We start from the raw sequence: 21,045 nt of genomic DNA, 5'->3' as shown, positions 1-21,045 counted from the left end.
CTCATGTTGTTCCACACCCGTAAGACCAATCATCTTCGGAACGCAAATTAAGATATTTTTGTTAAAATCCGATGACTCAGTGAGGCCTGCATTGCCAGCAAGATAATTAACACTTTCAGATGCCCAGAAAGCTACTAAAGACATTTAAAACAGTTCATGTGACTACAGTGGTTCAACCTTAAATGTTATGAAGCGACAAGAATACTTTTTGTGCGCCAAAAAAACAAAATAACGAAGCTTCGAAGCTTTACAAATCTTTTTTTGCGAATCACTGGTTCAGAGCGTGTATCAATCTGCCAAAGTCACGTGATTCAGTAAACGAGGCTTCGTTACGTCATAAGTGTTTCAAAATTTCAATGGTTCACCACTGGGGGGCGTGACTTTGGAAGTTTGATGCACGCTCCGAACCACTGATTCGAAACAAAAGATTCATAAAGCTTCGAAGCTTCATGAAGCAGTGTTTTCAAATCGCCATCACTAGAATTTGTTGAATAAAGTCGATATTTAGTTTTTTTGGTGCACAAAAAGTATTCTCATCGCTTCATAAGTATTTATCGTCGCTTGATAAAATCCCAATATCTTAATTTGTGTTCCGAAGATGAACGAAGGTCTTATGGGTGTGGAACGACATTAGGGAGAGTAATTAATGACAGAATTTTCATTGTTGGGTGAACTAACCCTTTAAAATGACTAGCTAGTTTCCAAATTAAAAAGTAATTTCCAAATTTAAAAAATAAAGTATTTGCTGTAACTTGTTTTGATTTTTTTTTTATTTTGATTTTCCTGAAACATAATATTTATTACGTATTAACATTTTGCAATTAATTAATTTACTTATTCGTGTATGTATATATATATATATATATATATATATATCTCCCACAATTTTGTCAAAAAACCCTGAGGCTGACAGCTCATAGTACCATCGGCTGTAACCCATGTTGATTTGTTTAATGCAATTCGAAAGAATTTCTTTTGAAAGAAATTAATACTTTTATTCAGGAAAGATGCATTAAAAGGTACACTATGCAACTTTTGTTCCTCTAGCAGTTAAAAAACAATTCACAGCATGTGCGTATACACATGAAATTGTTCTTGACCTTGTTCTAATATTGATGAATTCCGAGTATTCTAAATGAGCAACCGCATGCTCTATATATATATATATATATATATATATATATATATTTGTATGTATATGTATGTGGTGTTGGGGCCAGTGAAAATACTGGCTGGCCAAGTACAAACTGAACTACTTGTCTGACTGGGTCTAGCAACAAAACAAATTACTGTTGAGCCCTAAAAGAGTGGAACACATCAGTACCCCTGCACCTGGAGTCTTGTTCTTGTGCGCTTGTGTCAGGTTTGATGAGTGATCTGAACGGGGGGCACACTTCTCTGGAAAACCTCACGTGTGCCGGACACACCTGGTTCAACAGCAGCAGCAGGTGTTACCATAGCAACCAGCGGCCTCGATTAATGGCCCTCTGGGTGGATTTCACATTGTACACCTGTATCAGGCAAAAATCACGAAAAGACGCCACTCTAAACATAGTTCCTCCATTTCCTTTAATAGCTTGCACCATCCATCTCATGGTACATTGATGTTCTGCTTCCTCCCTTTCCAATCCAGAGCTTCAGCGCTGCACAGCACAGAAGAAGAAAGACACAGGAGGAGAAGAAAAGGAGGGTAGAAGATACACCCCATTGCCGTCCCCTCGTTGTGGTGCCAGTGCAGCAGAAGTGACGGGACTCGCGTAAGCGTGCAGGCAGCATATGTGCATCGCTGGTGCTTTAATTAGTGATTGGGGATTAGTCACTTGGCAACTTTCTCTGGTGAGCTCACCGCACCACTTCCCCTCTCCAGTAACCAACTTCAGAACGGCCCATAGAAGAGCAAATTGGTGCTCCAAAAGAAAGTATGCATCATTTCCTCTAACACATGCATAGAGTCCCTCAATGTTAACTAGCCTATCCCAATACTGATGTAGGCCTACCTCATCACACAGAAAGACATGATGGGCTAGTCAGAAGAGTCCTGGTGACATTAGTATGTGCTAAAGATTGGTTAATGTAGGAATCTTTCTATCTTACTTTCCTTCTATATTTAACATCTAATTATATACATTATATATATACACAGACACACACACACACACACTACTGTTCAAAAGTTTGGGATCGGTAAGATTACAGATTAACGTCTGTATAAAAGGTGTTTATTGCATTTAAAGGATGGCACACTTGGCATTGCTCAAGGATCTTGCTGCATATGCTTTCAGGTGAGAGAGCATCACGTTTGCTGAGAAGAAAGAAAAGGATGTGGTTTGGTTGTGTTTTATGCAAATTACTTACTTTGGGCATGCGGTTGCTCATTTAGAATACTCTGAATTCATCAATATTAGAACAAGGTCAAGAACAATTTCATGTGTATACGCACATGCTGTGAATTGTTTTTTAACTGCTAGAGGAACAAAAGTTGCATAGTGTACCTTTAATGGATCTTTCCTGAATAAAAGTATTAATTTCTTTCAAAAGAAATTCTTTCGAATTGTATTAAACATAAATCAACATGGGTTACAGCCAATGGTACTATGAGCTGTCAGCTGGCCTCAGGGTTTTTTGACAAAATTGTGGGAAATCATTTTTCTATATTTCTGTAAAGTTTTGAGTTACACTTTTCTGGGTCTAGGCTACCATCAACAACCAAGGTCAAAAGAATTACTCACTGTACTGTCTATCCACTCTTTACTTTTGGCAGTTTCATTCAAATGGTTAGAGATGTCTTGATACCAACTTTCATTAGTCGATAATAATAGCAGTGAATTTGTCATTCTCTAGATATAAATTTTAATAATACACCAAAAACGAAAGCACTAACCACACATATTTAAATAGTTTAAGTTATTCGATTTTGAACAAAGTCAGTAATGAAGAAATATATTAAATGCAGTTGTTTTTTTGTTGTTTTTTTTGTTTTTTTTTGCCAGTGTTGTTGCTTTATTAATATTAATGACATAATAGACAGTGGCAGGTCTATTAGCCTAATGCACTGCCAAGGCTTAATGCATCGATCTGTTTTGACTGTTTATATTAATATCTCACCAAGATGGGAATTTGCATTAGACAGTTCACACACACAGCTGCATACTATAAGCCACGCACAGTCTCCATAGAGCATGTGCTGATTGTTCAAATGCAGTCACCTGTCTGTCAGACAGCAGTTCAAATGTCAGTACTTTGACCTTTCTATACTGTAGACTGGTATTTCAAGTTTCTGGTATATCAAGTTTAGTATTGGCAAAGTAATGGTACTTTTGACCTACACATGTAGAATTTATATTTTATACATCTATACCAGGGATCATCTTTTTTTTTTTTTTTAGTTAAGGACCTCTTAGTAAAAATAAGGAAGACTGTGAAGAGACCCCTGTTGCATATTGTAAAAATTAATGCACTAACATATCTTATGATATTGTGAAGCCATTAAAAGCCATCCAAACTACTTGTCATATACATGTACATTAGATTTGTGTATTTTTCTTACAATGTGGGAAGGAAAATTAGTTTTTATGCAATTAAGCTATAACGATAACTATATTTGCGCCCACACCAACAAATAATAACGGTCTGTTTATTCTAAGCTCACGTGCTGCGGATTCAAACTATGTAAAACATGTTTTTGCTGTTCTTGTTACATTTACATGGCTTTAACCAGCAGATGTCCTCAGCATGCTATGTTTTGAGTGAATAGCTAGTGTAATCGATCTAATCTAACAGTGAAATTAACTGACAAAGTCAATATAGTGGAATAAAAACAACAACTAGTCTTTTTCGCTTCAACTTCAAAGGAAGCAAGACAATGTTGCCGAAACTAGCACTGGATACCCGAAGTAATTTTACATTTCACTGTTTGCTAGCCTGGCTCTCATCGTTAATACTTCTCACGATTTATTTAAGAGGGTATGACCGATTGTTTTCCATATAGCCATTTTCTTCAAAGTATCCTTGAAAAGGGGGTTTGACTTGTCAGACAGTAGTGAATTTTTCTGGATCTCGGCGATTAACTTCGTCTGCCATTTTAAATGCGCAAGCCCTTAAATTCGAATGGATTCTGAATGGCTGTGTTTTATCTTTCAACACCTGGAAAAAAAAATATTTTGAAAATGATCCCAACGATATAATTTCTCTATATTGTTATAGCTGTGGTGTGGACAGTGCTATTCTTTTATTTTTTAGAATGATTTTTAGAACTAAATCTTTATCGTTATCTTTATAGTTAACGTTCTTGGTGTGAACGGGCCTTTACGCATCATCTTGCACTTGAATGAACAAATACAAACAATTGTCAAAATGCTCTTGGCGAGGATCCTCATAAACACTAGGGCTGTGTATTGCCAAGAATCTGGCGATACGATACGTATCACGATACAGGGGTTACGATACGATATATTGTGATATATTGCGATACTGTAAGAAAGGCGATATATTATGATATTCCTTGTTTTTTTAGAAAAAAGGATGTAATTTTAGAAAAAACGGTCATAAAGAACACCACCATATGCATAAAACCTTACAAACAACTTTATTTTATTTAATCAATGCAGTATCATTTGCATTTATATCACTAATCACTATTTTATGCAATCTAAGGGAAAATAGTAAAGTGACTGCAGGATTCTTTAGGTGTACATGTTTTAAAAGTTCACGGTATAGCAGTTTTTAATTTCTAAACTATTTAACAACTAGTGCATAGTCCATTTCATGACTGAATATCTGTTTTTTTATATTTAATACTGTAAAGCTGCTTGCTTTATAAAGCAGTCTAATGTATAAAGTGCTATTTAAATAAACGTGACTTCACTGAAGTGCTGAACAGAGCTGGTGCAAACATATTCACATCGCTATGATCAGATGCTTTCTTAATTCTGTCACCGCTGTCATTTTTGTTGTGTGTTTATTTTGTTACCGAGAGGAAAGCGTGCAGTACATACTACATATTCTATCTATTCTGCCTCTCTCAGCAGCGCGGATGGCATCGGGATATTAAGTGAGCTTTCAGATTCAATGCGTTTCCCGAGTTTTGGATTTTAACATGGCCTATTTTGCAAACAACTCGACTCTTGTCGATCTCCTTAGTGGGTTCTTTATAGTTGAAGCCAAAATGAGCACACACACTTCAGCTCTGTATGCCGCGGGAGCGGAATAATTCTATCGTCTTGTGAGCTGGGTTTGCTAATGCTAACGTTAACGATGCACATTGCGCTTCTCCGGCTACGTGTCACTTTATGTTCTGAGATAACACTGACATCTAGTGGTTAGGTTTTATACAGTCTGTGGTTTAAACCGAACACAAAGCCACGAATCTTGGATCTAAATAAATAAATAAATAAATAAATAAATAAATATTGATACAGTGTTTTTGAGAATCGATACAGTATCGCCAAACATAATATTGTGATATTCATGTGTGTCGATATTTTCTTACACCCCTAGTAAACACAGTTGGTTATAATATCTTAAGTAAACGTAAACCAAACAGGTGTGTCAGTATATTGGAGTCTTAAAGTGACAGCAGCCTAATATACCTGCTGCTGTCTGTGTCCTTAATGTTAATCAAACAAAAGACAAAGAGAAAATCACTCACTGCTCGACTGTATAACTTTTGTAACCTTAATAAGGATGAATTAGGGCTTGCATAGACTAGTCAGGTAGTTGACTACTTCAACCACTAGTCGGCGTTTTATTATAAGCCATTGAGTACTTGAGTGCAATAACCATAGTTCACAGAGTGAAAGCATTTCTTCCTTGGCCGGTGTCACGCTACACTTGTTTTTCTTAATGCAAACCAGAGAGCCATGACTATGACAAGTATGTGGCAGGAGGACGATGACAGCGAAGAGACTACATGAATTTTGTCTTATTCTATTATAAACTATTTGGAACCAGATAAGTTAAGAACTAAGTGGTGAGAGTACAGATCAGTTATTGTTTTTACAGTTGAAGACCTAATAAAACCTCTAGGCTAACTGTTAAACTTTTTTTTTTTAATATACAGTATCTCACAGAAGTGAGTACACTCCTCGCATTTTTGTAAATATTTTATTATATCTTTTCATGTGACAACACTGAAGAAATTACACTTTGCTACAATGTAAAGTATTGAGTGTACAGCTTGTATAACAGTGTAAATTTGCTGTCCACTCAAAATAACTCAACACACAGCCATTAATTTCTAAACCGCTGGCCACAAAAGTGAGTACACCCCTAAGTGAAAATGTCCAAATTGTACTCACTTCTGTGTACTCACTTCTGTAAGGGGTGTACTCATACTGTATGTATGCACATTGTTCAATGTCAGAGATGTGGATGTTAAGGTTATAATGTTACTTGTCAATTTACGTGTGATTTTGCCCATGTTAAATACAAAATGAAACCTGTTCTTTTAATGTTTTTACAATACATGTAAGAGACATAATTGTTTCAGACATTGAGCTGTCACTTGTTTATTACTATGATTTTTTTTTTTTTTTTTTTTTTTTTTTTTAAACGGTAACAAACCATGAGTACTAACGTAAGTCGGGTATTGTTTTGACAAGTAGTCAATTAGGAGAAATCAGTAGTTGTGCAACCCCTAGGATGAATCTATATTTCCTTTATAAAGTGAAGGCTATTCAGTGTTGTTTTACATTTATTATTTAATTTCTGTATCTGAATACTACTGTTAGATACAAAAAAATACAAAATAATTTGTATCTTTTGTATCATCAAATTTGTGTCTTTAATTTGTATCTTTGTTCTTTTATATTTGTGCTATTGCTTGTTATTTATTTATTTTTTTTCCTTATTTCATTACTGTTTACTTGTCTTCGATATCTTTGAGATTCAGTAAATCGAAAGCATTAAAAAAAAAAAAAAAAAAAAAAAAAAAAAAAAAAAAAAAAATCAATAACTATAGTGTAAGTGGTATTTCATGATGCCCTGATGAAAGTTAACTTCAGATAAAGTCATTTATAGCAGGCGTGAGACGCTCTAGGAGGTGAACCTGAGCTGTCGACTTGAGCTGAGGGACTCTGCTGGAAGTGTGGAAGAAAGCTGAGAACATTCACACACAAGCTGCACTTCAGCCATCAGTCTTTATGTATGTGTGCGTGTCCTGCAGTGTGTACACATTTGCCTTTGGTGATGGTTTCAGATGACTGAATGGACAGGGTTCTAGATGGATGTGGCTATACACACACAAGGCCACTTGGAAGGTGTTCAGATGTGACTTTCTGAACGAGCGAAATAGAGACATTTTTCTTATCTGGCTGGACGAGGAGAACAAATGCTGATGCACCTTTTTTTTTTTTTTTTAAATGCTTTGCAGAAATTTGTAGTTCGCATGAATATCTAGTTGGCTCGTTCAGTCCTGTTGATAATCTTGATTTTGAAGGCAGAATAATGCAGGAATGTTACGTTCAAAACAAACCAAAAGCCCTGCAAACTCTACTGTTATGGCGCCAATAAACCAACCAACCGCAGTAAAGACTGAATTTACAGACATCAGTGTTCATGGTCATGGAATTCAGCTTGTGCTTCCAGTGTTTAGATTATCATACAACAAATCGAACAAACGTCAACACTCCAGAGCCTAAGAAAAACATGGAAAATTTGAGCTTTGCTATAAATAATAAATATTTAAGATTACAAGGACATAATGTTGATGCAAAGAAGCTTCTATTTTGCCATCACATGATGACGACATTTATTTAATTAACAACATCTAAGGACACAATTTTCCATGTGCTGCTTTTTAGAAATAATTTTGTGATCTCAAAAAGGGCCAGTAAGACAGAAGCTCTGATCTGTTTGTTAGAGGAAGGTATATCACACTGTGCCCTGTATAACATCCCTGTCATTACATGAAATCATATAAATATAAATGCATTCTAGTCTAATAATCATATAGTCTGAGGCTGCGGTTTTAAAAACTGGCTAAACACAGACAGTGCTAGTCAAATATTACACTCTATTGTTAGAGTCAACCAAATTAGAAAGTCAGATCATTGCAGATCAAGAATCAAGATCAGGTCAAGAATTTGAAAAATAAAAATATTCTTTGATTTAAATTTGTTTCCGGTTGATTTCCAATTGTAATAAATAAATAAATAAATAAATAAATAAAAAACAAACAAACAAAAAAAGATTTCAATAACTGGAAACACAATTTTATTATTATTATTATTATTATTTTTTTTTTTTTAAACTTTTTTTCATGACTGTGGGAAACCTGGAACTGATTTGTTTTCAAATCCTGTTATTCATGGTTTCCCTGACAAAAGACTAAGTTAACTTAGGCTTGAAATTGAGAAAAGAATTGAGAAGTAAAGGAAACCAACAACAACAAACATCATGGTACGATTCAACATTTTCATCTGATAAGCATCACGCTCAAATTATCTGAAGTGAAAAGTCAAATTTCTTTTTAGAGTTGTCATCGTTTCAAATGACGGAAGCTTTCACAAACCAGTTTTTCTCTTTAGTTTAAGAGTTCATTCATTTTTATTTCAGCAGGTGGATTGAAAGCATCAATGCTAAGGTAAAAATGTAATAAAAATAAATTAGGGATGTGTCAGGATCATGCTTAGCCGAGTATGGACAAAATAACTAGTTGAAGTCTAATTCAAGGACAAATGTCTCCAAAATAAAGCCTCCAATTAAACACTGGAAATGATTTAAAATAATAATAATAATAAAAATAATAATAATAATAATAATAAATTAAAAATCCTACTATGTCACTTTTATGAAGATGGAGAGGCCAAGGTTTAGACATCTTGGCATGTAAATGCCTAAATGCTCGAATTTCCCACGGAGACCCACCAGAACCGATTTTATTATAAAACAAGCTTACCGTTGTGAATTGGGCTAAGGTAAGAAGACAGTTTTGAACACTGGCTGGTTATGTACTTCCTCAGAAATTGATTTTGGATCATTTTTAGCCAAAAAGTTACGGCCTGCAGCTTTAAGGACACCCGTATTCTGTTGCTGTGGGATCGTGGCCACAGTATGAACTGCACATGAAATTAACACAAATATTTAGTGCTGACAGGGCCTGTCAGTTAGGATCCAAAATATACCCTGCTCCAGGGTCTGTCTCCGTTTCACAGAGGTGTATCTTTCCAGGAGCACAATGAGGTATTAAACAGGTTTCCCAGCCAAACACTGGACAAATTATTATCGATTAGGAAGCGAAACCAGAAATCACCTCAGTAGGGAAGCCACCGGCATCAGAGCACAATGTCTATTTGATCACACTGACAGTGTCAATAAATAGTGTTTAATCAGGGCTCCGGCAGGGAAGCTCAGCTCAAACAAAGAGCGGATTAACTGTCCCCCCACCTGCCTGTATAAGGGCTGGAAATACAATTAACCAAAGACGATGTCTCTATGATTGCAGTGTTGTGTCAGTTACTGTACAAATGTGTACAGAGCTTAACCAAGAGCTATCTGCGCTGGAATAACACTGAAACATACATGTTTAAATTAAAGCTTAAAAGCACAACTCTTTTCTATGGTTATTAGGTTTATTATTAGAGATACACCAATTTTACAATTTACAAAACCAGTAAACGTCTTCAAATGGCCTACAATTTGACATTTTGTCCAAATAAATTAAAAATAAAACATTAAAAACTTGTTTTAAATACTACAAGTGAAATTAGGCACGCCAACAATACAAAATACGTTAAACGTTTATTTTACAGTGTCCGTGTTACACGTTGCATATAGTTACTTCAGTAATAACAATAAATTATGCATAATTACATGCAAGCAACCCTAAACCAAACTCTACTCCTAACCGTATAGTTAATTAATATTACACAGTACTTAAATGTATAATTACACTATAACAGGGACACTAAAATAAAGTGTAACCCAAAGTACTAAAAATGGATATTCATTTTCAAATTTGCTACATTTAATGTAGCATTTTTTATTAGTGCAAATGTATTAATTTATTACTTTAAAAAAAAAAAAGTGTTTTTAAAGATTAAAGAGATTCAAGTGAATGTTGAAGATATTCTAAATTTAAAAATAGGAGAAACGAGCACGCAATTAAATATATAGGGACATTACCAAAATTGCCAATAACAGATATGGTACTGATCAGTGCTATGTTTTTTTAACTTGTATTTTATTTTGTTAAATTAATATATTAACTAACATGAACTAACTATGATCAATACATTTGTTAACGTTAGTTAATAAAAATACAGCAGTTCATTGTGTGTTCATGTTAACAGTGCATTAACTAATGTTAACAAATACAACTTTTGATTTTAATAATGCATTAGTAAATGTTGAAATTAACATTAACAGATTAATATATGCTGTAGAAGTATTGTTCATTATTAGTTCATGTTAACTAATGTTAACAAATTAACCTTATTGTAAAGTGTTGCCAAAATTGTTGCACAGTTTCCAACGATCATGGTTGCAGTAATTCATTAAATAAGGCATTATCTGATTTGAATATTTCATATCAAGTGTAAAAAAAGGCAGGAGACTCTCTCCTTTTCCTCCCTGTATTGGCCAGTGTATGGATTAGAGTTTTGCATGCCCCGACGTGCCTAACACCTCTACCACCTCTTACCCTTGGAAAGGTTAGGTCTCAACCTGCATCAACTTGCATGCTCATGTTCATTATCTCAAGGAGCCAACACAACAATAATGAAAGCATTCCACCAACGCGCTTCAGGAATCCATGGCCTAATATTCCAGAACTTGAAGCTCGAATGACAGTTTCCCGTCATAATCGACGAGAAGAGCCACGTTTAGGGTTAAGGGGGGTTGTTCTGACATGTTTTCTGATAAAGAGGTTAAGCCGTGTTTTTGACAGCAGTATGGAGATGCCTTACAGCAACCCCAAGCACAAACATTACCAATTGTTACCAATGCAAGATAACACAAAAATCAAAAAAAAAAAAAAAAAAAAAAAAAGGATTTTCAGAATAAATAGCGGGCAAATACCACAACGGTTATTTTTAATTAATCGTGAGAAGCAGAAATCGTTATCACGATTAAAATACAATTAATCGTACAGCCCTTGTTTTTATTATGTTTTGGTTCATTTTAGTCACTGTAAACCCTAACACTCAAAATAATTAATTAGTTTGAGTAGGACAAACATAAATTCAACTAATTAGTTTAGTCAAATTAACTTTTATGAGTATTCAGCACTTTTTTTCTTTCGAGTTCACAGAACTGACATAATTTAAGTAAACTGAATTGTTTCATTGTTTTGAGTTTTATGAACTCATTTCTTTTAAATTTAGACAAACTTAAGTTTAACTGAAACTGGGTTGAGATTTCTATTTCATAGCATGCTTTGCCCATGGCACTTGAAAGGGAAAGTAAATGCTAAAATTAAGTGTTCTACATTGTTTTTTGTTCAAGATTAATGTTAAGTGGGAGATTTAGTAGTGATTAATGTTTTGTTATGCTAATTTAGAAGAGTTTCTGTTAATGTGGGTTTTTGGAGAGTTACCATCATAGTGACAAGTGGTGCATGTGGCTTGGTTTGAGAGCAGGTATGTTAAATGTTTTATAGTGCTGTACTCATTCAGCAAGTGTTATACCATGCTATTGCTAACATGTTAGCAAATTAGCAAGCTGGCATTTTCTGAATTAGCTTGTTATAGCTAGCTAAGTTTCCTCTAATAAAAATGTTTACTTTAAGATTACATGATAATTTTAAATGAAATGTATGAATTACTTTACTCAAATATTTCAATTTAAGAACGATTAAAATTTATGAGTACAAAATAATCTTCCAGTTCTTCTTGCTTAAACTTTGAATTTCTTAACTTAAAAACTTTTGTGTAACTGATCGACAGCGTACTTGAACTTACACGAAAATGAAAAATGTTGCCTTGGCAACTAGCTGAAATAAAATAAGTTTATTTTTTTATATTTTATTTTATTTCAGTTAATGTTTATTTTTTCCTGAAAATGTTTTTAATAGTTTTGGTTTTAGTTAACAATAATAAGCCTGATTACAATTAATTTTATTATGGGGCTAAAGAAAGTTCTCTCAAACATTCAAAAACATTGTGCCAAATATCATTATTACAAATGATAAAAAACAGTGTAATGCTAAAACAGTTTTTCAAGACACTAAAATAATAAATGAGGAAATAAACAGTGCTTGAATAAATGCCCAAGGCAAACTTAACCTTTGTTTTGTAATTTGGATAGTAACTCAGCTCAGTAATTTACACTCCAGAGTTACACAGGAACTTACCCACAGCAGGTGCATCATACTCATCTCCCAGCAGGATCTCAGGGGCAGAATAAGCCAGCGAGCCACAGCTGGTGGTCAGCTTCTTTCCCGGCTGAAACTTATTACTGAAGCCAAAGTCGGTGAGCTTGACCAGGCCTTGTTTCTCAAAGAACACCACATTCTCAGGCTTCAGGTCACGGTGAACCACATGCAACCGGTGACAGTACGAGATGGCGTGCACGATCTGGGCGAAATATTTCTTTGCCAGCTCCTCGTTCAATCCTTCCTCGTGCTTCATGATGTAATCGAACATGTCACCACCATCGCCGAGCTCCAAGATCAGGTAGAGCTTGGTCTGTGTGTCGATGACCTCATAGAGCCGAACGATGTTGGGGTGCTGGACCAGTTTCATACAGCGGACCTCCTGGAAGAGGTGGCCGGTCGCGACCGTGTCAAGCTTGGTCTTGTCAATTACCTTGACTGCCACTTTTTCGCCGGTGAAGACATGACGCGCTAGTTTGACCACGGCAAAATGGCCACGGCCGAGCGTCTTGTCCAGGTCGTACAGTCCAGCGATCTTTCCGTCGTACCCGCGCTTGATTCCTGCCATGATTGCTGGTCCTCCGGTGGGATGGAGGGGGGTGTGGCCCCCAGGGGAGGGGTGGGGCTTAAACCGGAGGGAAAATCCAGTTCACTTTAGCACACTGGCTGGTAACTGCAATACCATGATGGCAGATTCCTGTTAATCAGAGACATACCAGTACAAAAATTAGTCATAAGAATGCAAACAATCACAAATTGATAACAGCCATAATTATAATTTTATAATGTTTATAATCTTGCATGCTGATGTCACAATGAAGACCTTAAAGCTCTATGTGGCCCAATGGTTCTCAGTGTCATTACATTAACCAATTTTAGCCCATGGGTAGCCAATTTGCTAAAGGTTTTACCACTGTTTTTCCATCTGTAAATATTGTGGTGAATATACATTTTTAAAAAAACAAAAACAAATGGGATATAAAAAGACAACTTTAAACTTTTTGACTTTTATATAAATATAACAAATTATTATTATTATTAAAAATATCTTTAGTTTTATATAGGCCTTTTTAATATGTAGACTGTTAAAGGTAGCTGCTTAAGGCGCTTTAAAAGAGGGCAACTAAATATATATATATATAAAAGTTACAAGAATGAAATGTACAGCAACATTAATACATATCAAAAAGAGAGATTATTATTAATGAAATAGAATACAACATTAAAAGTCAAGTAAAGGCTTTTCTAAAATTATATGTTATGTATTGAACGTACAGTCTACTAGTCATGCTCGTTAAAATATATAAAGTTCAAATATTTTGTCCAATCAAAATCAAGCATTTCAAAGAACCACATAATAAACTAGCTTCAAATTATAAAGCATTCACATGTTTATATAGTCCAACAGCAGATTTAACTGAAAATCAAAGTAATCCCATCATGCCAAGCTACAGAGTGGTTCCACTGCCACAGGCCTTCAACATGGACCATCATAGATTTGTATTGATTTCCTCTTGTTAGTGAAAAAATAAAAGCCACAAGTCTGGCAAGTAAGCTGGTGCTCCAGAAGAGAGGCTGCCTCCTAAAAGGGCTGATTCAATTTTAGTGGCATTAACCTCAGGCCAGTGCTGGAGATGACTGCCTTGAGAGCTGCCACAACTTTCACATGTTCACAGCATCCTATACATTCTCCTTATCTCCCAAAATCATGTTACTCATCAGGAAGAGATGAAGTATGTGCTAAAACACATGCATGAAAGTAACAAGATTATTATTTAGTACTATATTTTATATTTTCTGAAAGAAATTTGAATGGTGATTGCCCATGCAAAACATGATGTAGGGATGTTAACAATTAATCGACAATCGATTAATTGTTGATAATTTAATCGATAAAACTTGTTGATGATCGATTAAGCAAGGTCATGAGTGCGCAGTTTTGAGATGCTTGCCTTGCGCTCATACGCAAAATGTGCAACAGACAAATGAAGTAAGCACGCCTTAGTTACGTATTCTAAATGTATTAATGTCTTTAAGCCTTGCAATGGATTAATGGATTAATGGATAAAGTAGGCTAGACTTTTATTTCAAAACATAATTAACCAAGGGTCCAAAAAAACCTCCAAACAAGTGATTTTACTGAACATAAGAACTACTTACTTGTGTAAATGCCATAATAAAAGTACATATAATACATGAAACAGCTTCAAAGTCTTTTCAACCACACTGTTTCATTATTTCTGTTACAATAATTCAAATGATCACAGAAGATGTAAACACTGATGTCTATGGTAGTGATCAAAATATAGTAAATTACATCATTGCACCAAGTTTTGTCAGAACCTTTAGTAAATTAGCCTACATGTTATTTTGTTTAGTTATCTATTATTAGTTTAAAAAAAATTGTGATTCTCAATTCATCCAGAATCGTGCAGCTCTACACTGGGCGGAAAACAAAATCTGATATAATGATCTGGGCATTAAGTCTTGGGGTGTAAATGCAAGTAACAGACTGCCACTTTTTCTATGTAAAGTGTAAAGGCGGTCGCACACCGGACAAGTGCAGCGCCACGTCACGTTGCATTTAGTACAACTCACAGGCATCGCAAACCGGACGCGCACATTCTATTGTCAGTTCGTGGTTAATAATGCTGTTATGTTTAAGGACATTATGAAATTAAGATAATGTCTGTACTGTACGTTATGTTATGACTGTACACTGCACAATTAAATACAATCATTGCTTCAGTCACTGAACATTTTACATCAGAGCGTACGTTAACTAAATTAAATGAGAATCTTACCTGAAAAATACGACAACATCAGCAATATTCCTCTATGCTGATTTTCGTATTTTGTCTTTAAAGAATCTGAAGTTCGTGGCATATAATTCAGGGTATTTCACAACTTCATTGAGTTTTTAGTCGTCCTTTTCATTATCGCTATGCTACTCCGTGCTATTGAAGTAACCCTAAAGTGTGTTGTGACCTGGTACCTCCAGTAGGTGGCAGCACATGACAGTGAATGTAATCTTGACAGGCAAACGTACTTTTCACTCAGGTTAGTTATAGGGAAAAATAGCAACAGATGAAAAATGAAAGGTTAGAAATGGCTATGTTTATTAGGCCTATTTATTTTTCCTATATAGCCTATGTTTAGACTTTATGAATGTAAAAATAAATACAGCGCAGGGAGAATTAATTTATGACGATTTGGGACAAATATAATGTAATTTAATAGAAAACTATGTTTGTGGCAAGGCAGGATTTTGAACAGCATCCTGAGTCGAATCTGGGTGCCGTGGACATATGCTGAGTGGCACCGCCGGTGTGCGTACAATCAAAGAAAACAATGTGTTCGAATTTTAAAGACGTGGCGCGGCACAGTGCTGCACTTCTTGTCTGGTGTGCAACCCCCTTAAAGGATTAGTTCACTTTAAAATAAAAATTACCCCAAGATGTCACCCTTAAGCCATCTGCGTCCAAGCTTTAAAATGGCAGTGAATGGGATAAGCTAATATTATTATGTATTCTAAGGGAGGGTCTATGGGCAGGAAATCTATGGGCTTTTTCAGATCTTTCGATCTAATGGACAAAATAAGCTTGCACAATTTACCTTGAAAGCGATCGGAGACGACGGAAAAACCTGGAGAGCAGCAGTCTGGCTAGCATGCTTCCCATAGCGCTAGGTCAGTAGGCGGTCTTTTGTGGCTGTTCGAATGCATTTAACCACATGAGCATCTACACAAGAAAGTAATTCAGTCAAATGTGTTTTTGACTACCTCTGGAAGTGGTCGAAAGTAACAAGCTCAAAATGTTTTAGACCCTGTTTACACCTGTATTTAGCGTCATCCACTTGTGATCCGACTGACCAAAATGCATCTTAATACCAGGTGTAAACAGGGCCTGAGACATTTCTTAAAATATCTTATTTTATGTTCCATAGAAGAATGAAAAACAAAGTTTTGCAACAACATCAGGGTGAGTAAATAACATAATTTTCATTTTTGGGTGAACTATACCTTTAATTCCTAATGTTATTAGGAATGCACCAATATGATTTTTTGGGGCCGATACCGATACCGATATTTACAAACAATTATTGACCGATACCGATATTTGTCACTTCCTCTCTTATTTGAAATTGTCATCAAAATAAATAGTATATTGATCATGTTTTAAATAAGCAAAGTTCAAAAACACCTGCATTAAAATATACTAGCAGGCTTATTTCTGCATCATCAAATAATTTTTAATGAACATGGATTGGATCCATTTAACATTCAGCAGGCCTACATAAAGACAACAGAACAAAGATACATATGAAATAAACAGTGCTTTAGTTAGGTTTAATAGTTTTCAGGTACAGAAATAAAGTAAACATAGCCTATGTAAAATAGCACTGCATATTCTTCACTGTATAAATTAAATACATATTATTCCTTCTTTATTGTAACAGACTTGTGATTAATCTTCTAATTTGTTTTTGTATACATTTTAATATTTATTGTAAGTTTAAATATGTATGAGATCTGCACTACTGCACACCTTTACTAAGGCAGGACTCTTATTTTGATGGGTGTTCTATTCTACGGACTGACAAGGAGAGTACGCAGTTCTTCAGAGTTATTTTGCAGATTTAAAGTTTGTCCGTTTATTAAGCACCCCTCGAAAAGGCATAAGATCTGTATGTATTTGTTAACTGTTAGTTGTAGTAAGTGTTTTGAATAATTCGCTGTATGTTGATGATAATGCAATGGAGAGAGAGAGAGAGAGAGAGAGAGAGAGTTTAATGCACACTTCTTGTGCTCTGTAATGTTTAGCTTTTGTGGTGATTTGTTTGGAGTGAAAACGGACGCAATAAACTCATCATCGGTCATCATTTGGATGGGGTCTGCTACACTTATGAAAGTTACAAAAGTTATTCAGTCAAGAATAGTGTGCGATCTTTTGTTATTGGATTAGCATTAAAGCGCAGACATTAGCGCTAGGATTACGCAACAGTCATTATACAGCTCAGTTCCTTCACGCAGTTAATTTATAAACCATCGATTTGTTATATCGGCCCTTTTCCTGCTACAGCCGATATGCCGAAGGTGTAAATTGAGCAAAAATCGGCCGATAAATATCGGTGGCCGATACATCGGTGCATCCCTAAAAGTTATAGATTTATTCAGATCCCTAACCCTAAGTATGAGAAGCAGCAGCAAGTTTTCCTTGGCAAACACCGTTAATTAGCCTGCAGTTTCATTAATTTTGCTAGTGCTTTCATAGTACACAAAAATAGCTTTGTTCATTAACAATGAACACTACAGGCCACTACACCATCTTTTGTTGAACTGAAAGAAATGTCCTTCTCTTTTCATAAAACAGAGCTTGTTGTGGTTTAAGAGGAGCAATTGTTCAAGGATTTGGATCATTGTTCAGGCCCCTGCACTAGTGATTAATATGTTGTCATCGTAAACAGCTGATTATCATTGATATTGACACCAAACCCCATACTGAAGTGGTGAGAATTTCTAAGTATAATATTAGTATGCATTTATAAAATGCGTCCCAGATGCTCCAAATCCTTTTGTACACAACCAAAGTGGGAGATCAGCACAAACAGCATTTCAGATTTCAGCTTGCCTATTGAGCAGCCTACAGCAAAGCTTTAATAAATCATATCCTGTTGTAAAGCCTAATACTGGACGGCTACCAATTACCACACAGTCCTAATGGATTCAAATGACCCTAGCAGAATAGTCAACCCCTACTTGAATGTTCCAATGTGAAATACTAAAATCAGAATACATTTACAGTCCTTTCGCAATTACACACCAACAGCTCCACCTTTTTGGAGAATTCCTGATACACAAGCATTTCAGCCAACAATCTGTCAGTGAATGACTGTTCATTGCCTGGTATTGTAACTGTTGTGCAATATCGCCTCTCTCATTAAACAGGTGAAATCAGAGTTAACCCTGTAAAACCTGACATATAAAATTATAGTCAGAAAAATCTTTTTTTTTTAAATGGAAGTTTATTAAACCTTTAAAGCAGGAGTGTAACAATATATCGTGTCATCGTGGATAGTGACAATATGTATTGTGTATAGTTCACCCAAAATGAAAATTACTTTCAGTTCACAGAGTTTTAGTGTCAGTACTACATTAAACTACTATATATAATGTTGAATATAATGTATAATAATGCAATGGGGGAATATTTGTGGGTCCTGATAATGCCAAATGTCTTATGTCACTAGTAAAAAGTGGCCTACATTATTGTACATACATCTAGTCAGTGCAAGCATACTCGTCTAAAATAATTCTGTATTTTCGGCTTCATAAGCATGAATATTTTTATTCTGGTGTCACCATTGACCTGTGCATTGGGTTACCAGCACCAAGTCCAAGCCTATTAATTTCCACCCCCAATATAATACCAAATTTGATTAAAGCATTTTAATCAAAAGTACATTTTTTGTTAACCGTTTATCATATGTCCTGGAGTATCGGAATAACATTGTATCGTGATATTTATTGAATCGACATGAGGGTATTGTTCCCCATACTTTAAACAAAATATATGTTTTAAGGTTTGTATTATATGATACATTAGGCTTTTAGTTTTATGGCCCGTATAGTATGATATATTGAGAATATGGAGATCATACTTGAGGGGAAAAAACAGCTCAATTTTATTCAAAGGCAAATATATGCAATGTGTTTAGCAGACTGTTTACACAAAATGCATACAAATATCAGTTCACTCTATATATAATATGCTTTACAGTAGATGATAATTAAATGCTTAGTTTTATGATCAAAGCTCTGTAGTTATTATTGTGGGGCGCATTATGATGACTGAGAGATATAAATAAACATTCCTCAAAAACCAGCTGTACCACATTTGATACTTCCATTTTAACAAGATTTTTCTAAAAAAATATATGTATACTCAAGTAAATCTAGGTTACTGTTATTAAAAAAATATCTAATACCAATATAAAAGTTTTTCTGAAGTTTACTTTTAAAAATCAGTAAAGATTTCACAGCAGAAAGACATGTACCACAACCTGAATATTTTTTTAAATTATACTAAAAGGCTTTTTACTTACTAAAAAAGTATGAACTAGGCCTATCTATCAGACGACAGACGGCATGTAGTAGTAAATTGAGTACAACAGGTTCTGATCATGTTGATAATTTAGAGGCCTTGCATGTATCAAATATGATACAGTAGGCTTTATTTTATTTTTTATTTTTACCACAAATTATACAACCCTGCCAAATTAACACAATCATATGGCCAGAAGTTACAGGCCCAGTTTTACCTTTCTGGTTGCATAACATGATTACAGTACACTAGGCTGAAGGAACGTGTTCCACACCTTACACATTCCAGTGTGACATGAGACACATTGATCAGAGTACAGCACTGAACCTGATCTTCTGAACTCTTACATGCCCCTGCAATCGAGTATGGAAGGACTGATGAAGAATTAAAACTCATAGTGAAGACTGTTGCCCAAAGCTTTGTGAAACCCAGCAAATTAAAGCGTTTTGTGTTCACAAAGCTATTAGACAAAAAGAAACCTGCATAAAAACAGACAAGCAGCAATGGATCAGTAATGTGATCACAATAGATGGATAAACAATCTTTAATACTGAGAGCATCAAACCACAGTTACTAAGATGCACACATCAGAAGCAGGCAAAACCGCATCCATCTTCTTGATACGATGCAATTAACCAAGCTTATCATTAAAAAAACAGACTTGTTAAAGTCCATCATCATTAAACATTCTCCTAGCATCAAATGCTAGCAGAACCACATGTGCAAAGAGAGAAAAGCATCCATGTCTGGTGATGATCATGGACACATCATGTTAAAGCAGACCTGATATGCCCATGCATGTCAGGCCTGATTTGGCCCATAAGCTCCTTATGAGCTCCATACATCCATAGAGAGGAAGAGGATATAAATAATAGCTAACTGGCTACACGCTTCTAATACAGCCCGTGATGACCAGATAAACTGGAACAAGGCCGATCCAGCATCATGTGCCCCCATAGAGCATGCATGCAGCTGTCAAATCACATCCAGATAAATGGATCTTCTTTAACGCACGTTTATTGTGCCTTAAACAGATGCTAACCGGCTAACCGTGTTAGCATTCTAATGCACTATCACACAAAGCTTTGACTTACCGCTCGCTCGGGCGAACATTAAAACCACTTAAAACTCCTAAATGTTCCGGCGGCTGAAGATCCGAAGACGGGTGAAGCCCGGCTGAGTGTGAGTCCAGCTCGTGTATGTGTGTGTGTGTATGAGCTTAGTACTGATCAGTGTGTGCAAAGGCTGCTGGTGGAAGTGCGACTCTCAGCGCTTCTCGCTCTCCGCCCTGAAACCATGGAGCTGCACGGAAACATCGGATGAGTCACATTGTGGCGGGCTGCACTGAAAAATACCATCAACAGGGGGCGCTATGTGGCCGTAACTTTAGCGCTTGTGTAAAGAGACTATATACGGTTTTCAAATTCCATCATCATAATGGAGCCTTCAATCTTCCAAATGATGTTAAAATGGGGTCTAACAAGTACAATAAACATGTTTAACTCTGAGTATTGCTTAAGGAAGGTTAAAATAGCATTTTAAACAACTTTTTCTGTAAAAGAAAAAAATCTTTCTGCGAACAGAAATTGCGACTATTTCATGGACGTAAACAATAACAAACGCGTTAGAATG

The 21,045-nt window shown here is 35.5% G+C and overlaps 1 protein-coding gene across 2 annotated transcripts in view; it reads right to left on the bottom strand.

Annotated features, from left to right (window-relative positions):
* The window catches only part of snrka (SNF related kinase a), a 55,729-nt gene that overhangs the window by 32,298 nt on the left and 2,386 nt on the right, over positions 1-21,045 (bottom strand). Inside the window, exons 1-2 of one of the 2 annotated variants that reach the window (XM_051864280.1) lie at positions 20,508-20,728; positions 12,290-13,007 (exon numbers count right to left, since the gene is read on the bottom strand). In XM_051864280.1, the coding sequence (XP_051720240.1) occupies positions 12,290-12,878 (589 nt within the window). In that variant the 5' untranslated portion in view covers positions 12,879-13,007; positions 20,508-20,728. Of the gene's footprint in view, positions 1-12,289; positions 13,008-20,507; positions 20,729-21,045 lie in introns of those variants that run through there. The other variant, XM_051864281.1, reaches the window with a different exon arrangement.

Source organism: Ctenopharyngodon idella, chromosome 16 (assembly GCF_019924925.1).
Source record: "Ctenopharyngodon idella isolate HZGC_01 chromosome 16, HZGC01, whole genome shotgun sequence".
Lineage (NCBI taxonomy): Eukaryota > Metazoa > Chordata > Actinopteri > Cypriniformes > Xenocyprididae > Ctenopharyngodon > Ctenopharyngodon idella.
Note: the sequence above shows the minus strand (reverse complement) of the source record. Positions and strands in the feature narration are given on the sequence as shown.